Consider the following 6,712-nt stretch of genomic DNA (forward strand, 5'->3'; position numbering starts at 1 on the left):
GCGTAGCGCTACTTTGAAGTTTGTTTTTCGCGCTACTTGTACGGCACTATGTTTCCTGGCGGATGGACATGTGACCAACATACCACTCTTGAACCCCGATACTGTGTGTCTGATCACATGCCCTTCCGCCAGGCAACGTAGTGCCGTACAACAGCGGAACAAACAAAACAAATCGTCTTACGATATGACAAAAATCATGGATAATCCATAGAAAAGCCGCACCTGACTAAAAGCTGCAGGGTTCAAAGCTTGTGGAAAAAGTAGCGGCTTATAGCCCAACAATTACGGTATATGCATTTCTGGATGTGTATACTAAATATTTTCCTACGTGTGTGTGTGTGTGTGTATGTGTGTGTGTGTGTGTGTGTGTGTGTGTGTACACATATTTTACAAATTAAATAGAGTAAACAATAAATAAAATATATAAAAATATATTTTTAACATAAGTAACACTGTGAGCTATATTCTCCTGGATTAATCAAATTTCTCCTACTTGTCGTACTTTCAGCAGTCAGTGGAAAAGGACCAAGCCCATCTCTGAACAGTAAGTTACTATCATTTGTTTTATATTTCAGCAATAATATTATATAGCAAGTAGAAATTATCCTATGGCAAGGGCCTAGAAATTCCCAAGATATTATACAATCAAAATGGAAAATAAGAAAGGACATTAAAGAGTGAGTGCTGCTGTCCAACAGGGAAATGATGGTAGAGAAAGAAAACCATACAGCCTCTGTGGTCAGTAATAATTGCTTGGTGTAAAGAAATTTGGTGAACTATTAGTTTCATTGATCTATGTAATTTGGCCAGTACATTAGCACAGCAGTCCCCAACCTTTTTTGCACCACGGTTTAATGTCAGACAATATTTTCATGGACCGGCCTTTAAGGTGTCGTGGATAAATACAACAAAATAAAATGATACGACCAAGACAAAAACTGTGGTATTTTGTAAATATAATAATAAACACAAATTCACTGTGTAATTGTGTAACTTTATTAGCAACATCCTCCTGAAATGCGCCAACAACATTGAGAGTAACATCCTCCTCTCTGCCCCTTAACCCTTTAGAGCCGGTCGGAGCGGGAACGCTCTGTTATGCGTAACTATTTTTAAATCCCAGTAGCACTGCAACCATGTAAGCTAGCGCAAAAATTTTTTTTGCATATGAAACCGGAGGAGTTGTACTTACATCTTATGCCATCAGCTTGTCCTAGGTCACGGTTTCCTTCCACATACAGCTTTGCAAAAACTGCATAAAAAGCACTTGCAGCAACAAAAACATAATATTCCAGAAACACGCCGATCCGATCAGCTGTTCATAACACCTCTGTTGGAATAGACGTCAGCGCGAACTTTTGCATTTCCGCCATTACCTGCCCGAAACCGGAAGTGACGTCATTTTTGCGGAAATGTAGTCTTTTTTACCATCAGGGCCTCAGGGCCTATACTTGTGTTTTTAAAAGTTATCTTTGACTTTATGCCTTTCGGTGTCGTTTCTGGGATGCTTAGGACTCATATTGCACTGCTGGAAATAGTTTATTTTGATGCAGATGCTGCTTTTTTGCAAATTTGCAATATAATATTTATTTTCGTTTTTCCTGCAGTATATAAAAATTGGTGTATTTCAAAAATAAAACTATGAAGACACTCAAAATAAATTTCCTGTGGTGGGAAACTAGTTTGTGCAACTTTTTTGTATTTACAGTTTTGAGGGATAAACCTCTTAAATTTCTCTAACTAGAAATATATGTTAAAAAAGCAAAAACGATTTTCAATTGTTTTGTAGTTTATTGCACTCTTTTGCAATTTATGTAATTACTATGCACTTAATGAATACATATTATTAAAATCTGGGCTATAATGGTTGTATTGATGTATAGCAACTTGAAATGCTCCCAAAAATGGCTCCACAGCAGGTAAAAATATAATATAAGCTCTGGCGGACTTGGTTCTATGGTAGGTCTTAAAGGGTTAATGCTCTCTGGTTGCTATGGTAATGAGTGAATATTTCTTTCAAAACAAGACGCAACTACAACACAGGAAAAGACCCAGGGAAACTGAGTTAATGATAAAAACCCTGAAAACCATAAATTTCACACCTGAACCTCAACACTCTCGGCCCGGTACCGGTCCGTGTCCCGGGGATTGGGGTCCGCTGCAAAAGAATTAGATAAAGAAATAATTACTATGCCTTCATGTAGTTGCATCAGTGTAGTACACAAAATCATTCTCACCAATGGACACAGCTCTCAGATAGTAAAGCAATGACAGAATAAATATGATTATGAAGCATCATTCTGTGTGAATGCAGACTGTCAGGCTGCATTCACACAGAATGACACCATATTATGAATTAAGCAGCATGGTGGCACAGTGGTTAGCACAGTTGCGTCGCAGCAGGTCCTGAGTTTAAAGTTGGTGGACTTCCTCCCAAAGACACTCGCTTAGTGGGGTTAGGTTAACTGCAAATTCTAAATTCCCATTTAGTCAAATAAGTCTCTCTCTATGTTAACCCTGCCATAGACTGGCGAGGGTGTACCCCCCTCTATAACAGCCTGGATAGGCTCCCAGTTGTATGCATGAAAGTTATTCAAATAATTGGCTTTGTTGAAATAATGGAAATGTTACAAACAGGCTTGTAATCAGCAATAAAACAAAGGGAGATTGGACGAGGTAGTAACTGGTAAAGAAACATTTATTTGCAGAACCAAATGTAAGCATGTGTCAGCAGTGTAAAATGTGGTCGTGATAAAGTCTGTAGAAAGCAAAAACACATGCTGTAGCTTAGCTGATCTAGTCTAGGAAGCTAGTGTCTAAATTAGGGTAGTGAGCAAAAAAAGAACTGAGGACTGCAGAAAGGGAGCTTTTATGGCCAATCCCCAAAGGTTGATTGTGTTCATCTGGACGTAGAAGGGTTTCTGCAGGAGAACCGTTTCATTACTCATCCAAGTGACTTCTTCAGTCTCAGCTGACTGCATTTTTCCCCAACCTTATAAACAGAACATTTGCATAACAAGTGAAACTAGAACCACTGAGGGAACAGTGGGCTGGGAGGTCAGGTCCTTTATCAATATCTCTTTCATGCATAGTGGTCACTACAGTGCACAGCTATTCAAAGGCTGTTTTCTTGTATTTTTGTCAGGGTTGATGGTATACTTGCACATAAACTACTACACTGGACATTGATGTGTATTCGTTTGTCAAATTCACAAGTTAAAAATAAGTTTAAAGAAAATCTTATATTCATGCCTAAAGATGAATAAAAACATCCTGATTGAGGTTGTCATAATTCATGCACGAAAAGGTTAATATGCAAATTCTCATGACCATTGATCAACAATCACTGATCAAAGCCAATTACTGTTACTGTAACAGTTACAATGTTACTGTTTAAGCTCAAATTAGTTTGATGTTTAAAGGCTCGCAGTGACCTGAGATACTTCCCCCCCCCGAATGTCTTAAATCATAAGTACCGAGCCTGTTTTAAACATAAGGAGTAGAAAGTACAGAGGATTTTAAAATGAGACCTGGAACAGATGCCTGGATATTCTTCTTACAGTGATGTAATAAGTGTTTGCCCCCTCTTAAATGTTTCAGATCAGATTAAACACGAGACATTATACAAAGATAACACAAGTAAACACAAAATGCTTTGTAAATGGAGTTCATTATGAAGAGGACATGAAACACTGAACTTATAAAAGCTAATTTACGCTGCTTTCAAAAACTGAGATGTTTCACTGTCTGTGGAGCTGAATTTAAGAAAAATGTTAAGTTAAAAATTTAAAAACATGTATAGTGCCATCTTCTGTTGGTACAGGATGGCACGTCACCAGGTTGGTTTGTCAGTAGACTTATATTCGTTTATGTTAGCTAAATATTAACAGAACCAATAACTCAAAGGAAAAATGAGCTTAAGTGGATCACTTTTGTGCTGCCCCTGGCTGTAACAATTTCATTCTGACATCCATCAGCATGTCTGCAGGAAAAGTAAAAACAAAAACACAATTTCCATGGTACAGTCTGCTTTACATTTGTGCTTTTCTTTTACTCACTTCTTAAATGAAGTAATAATTTAGTGATGATGTGGAGGGGTGGGGGCTTCAAAAAATGTGCCATCTCTCTGAAGTCTCCGGGCTTTCATATTTACTTTTTCCCCTTCACACACATTGACCTACTTTCCCTGCAGACCTGCTGATAGGATTCCTGATCGCGCCTCTGTGAGAAACATGTTTGTGGTGTGTATGTAGTGGGCTGTTGTGTTGTAAATTGTTTGGATGTGCTTGCGAACTGAGATATTTTATTATTATACGTTTTTCATTGCATAAAGTAGCACTGATCGCATCAGCTGATTGCGCTGCTCTGTACACCCGACCAGACAAGGAAACCGACTGACCAACCAACCTGGTGACATTAGATATTACTCTTATGATACTCTGTGGATTGATAGTGATAGTGTGACGGTCTGGGGCTGTTTTCATACCTGAAAATGCTCCAGTGTGGCTGAATTACAGCAATTCTGCAAAGATGAGTGGGCCAAAATTCCTCCACAGTGCTGTAAAAGACTCACTGCCAGGTATCGCAAACGCTTGATTGCAGTTGTTGCTCCCAACCAGTTATCAGGTTTAGGTGGCAATCACTGTTTCACACAGGACCAGGTAGGTTTTGATTTTTTTCCTCTTAGTGACAAACATCTTCATTTAAAAACTCCATTTTGTGTTTACTTGCATTATCTTTGTCTGATATTTACACTTGTTTGATGATCCTAAACATTTAAGTGTGACAAACATACAAAAAATAGAAATCAGGATCAAACAATTTTTCACACTCTTTACAGTAACAAAGTATTTTTACTGTTACTTCCCACCTGTGAACCCCATGTACAAGTATTACTTACAACAGCATTACTGAGAATAGGGTTTTTTTTTCCAGACTAATGAACCCATTTGGTATAACACTTTGCACTAAGTTCTTCTTGTCTAGTATTAATCATATCTTTTGTTTCAGGTACCATGGCTGGCTTTCAACTTCCTCATAATGCAACTATTGGAGTTGTTCTTGCTGTACTTGGTGTACCTGCTGCTTGCTGTATCTTGTTTTGGTGGATTAAAAAGAAGAAACAAGAAAAAAGTAAGTTACTTAATTGTTAGATTAAAGTGGACCTGAAACACTATATTTATCTAATTTACACAATGGCCCTGCTCTCTTTCACATCCACTTCCTCTTTATAAAGTGCTTTACAAACCTGAACATTACAGTAAACACTTGTGGTTGAATTCCAAGTAAAGAGTTTAATGATGATGACAGCTGTTTTGGACACTAGGAAAAAACTTTTTTTTTCCACGCCACCTAAACATACTGACTTGGTAACGGCTCTGCCACATGTTGCTCCAAGATAAGTTTCTATTGCAGGTTTATGTTTTATGTGGATGAAATGGTAATGAGTGAGTGCTAAGCATCAAAGCAAAGAATTTGCATTAAGGTTTCATTTTAGACTGAAATTAATCAAATTACTTGATGAATTGCTGCAACGATAGCAAACACACACACAGATCCGCTTAACTGATGTAATATTTGAGTAACTTGGAAGCGTTCAACACACTACCATTTTTGTTTTTCTAGTTTTGTTAGTTTAACTCTTCCCACCTTAAAATGTTTAGAAGTTTGTTAGCTAGCTGTGAAGTTATTTTAGAGTGTTGTCTGTGTTTTAGCATGATCTTCTTTCAGTTAGTACTCAGGATTTAGTAAGATTTCAGTTGCTAAAAATAGCTTGTTCAGCAATCAGCACTAAAAGGAGTCAGCTAGTCAGTTTTAGTCTAAATTGGCTATAGTTTGTTCTTGCTTACATTTTTTTTCTAGTTTTAATCCTGTTAAATATCTAGTTAATGCTCATGCAAAGTGTTGACAAAGGTGTCTAACTACCACACTATATACACACTATCTGTGGCTTGTTGTTGGTGGCACTAAGAAGTTGTAGGTAAATACCTTGCTGTAGAGGCAGACATTGTACAATTGAGATGTTTGTGTTATCCATAGCGCATACTGAGAAAGTGTATCATTATATACAGCAAATAGTTTATTGCTCGTCGCATGCTGTGCTTGAACTCATGATGCTCCTCATGAAATTTCAAAATTTGAAAATCTGACTAGAAATATGTAGTTCACGATCGATCTGGGCGTTTTGAGGAATGAGCAGTGTCTATGACAAGCACTGAGACTAGTTAGTCAATGAATAATAATAATAATAATAATAATAATAATAATAAATTGACATCATCAATGCTGATGTGGCAGGGATAGCTCAGTAGGTAGAATGGTTGCCTCATGATCACAAGGTCCAAGGTTCAAATCCACTGAATGGCAATGTACCGTCACAGCTCCCCAGGCGCCCAATGGGTGCCCACTGCGTCACTGAGTGAATGGGTTAAAAGAGAGGAATGTCCCCAAGGGCATCAATAAAGTATACATTGATAATGTGTACTGGAATCTCAGAATTGGGAAATTCTGCAAATTAGTTAATTGGTTAAAATTAGTTGAACTAATTTTAGGTGTCCTTAGACACTGAAGTATGCAGACACATGATACTTTATGAAAAACAGAAATGCAGTATCAATTAACACAGCTTGTGACTTTTACCCATCAAATTTCAACTGTGTCAATCTTTTTCTTATTTATTTAAAAGTGCAGGACCAATTACAAATGCATGAGC

The 6,712-nt window shown here is 37.5% G+C and overlaps 1 protein-coding gene across 1 annotated transcript in view; it reads left to right on the forward strand.

Annotated features, from left to right (window-relative positions):
- The window catches only part of LOC106455993 (V-set domain containing T-cell activation inhibitor 1-like), a 14,230-nt gene that overhangs the window by 6,612 nt on the left and 906 nt on the right, over positions 1–6,712 (forward strand). Inside the window, exons 3-5 of the mRNA XM_013907992.1 lie at positions 509–544; positions 5,011–5,133; positions 6,686–6,704. Of these exons, the coding sequence (XP_013763446.1) occupies positions 509–544; positions 5,011–5,133; positions 6,686–6,704 (178 nt within the window). The remainder of the gene's footprint in view (positions 1–508; positions 545–5,010; positions 5,134–6,685; positions 6,705–6,712) is intronic.

Source organism: Pundamilia nyererei, unplaced genomic scaffold (assembly GCF_000239375.1).
Source record: "Pundamilia nyererei isolate P.nyererei 1_Seehausen unplaced genomic scaffold, PunNye1.0 scaffold00744, whole genome shotgun sequence".
Lineage (NCBI taxonomy): Eukaryota > Metazoa > Chordata > Actinopteri > Cichliformes > Cichlidae > Pundamilia > Pundamilia nyererei.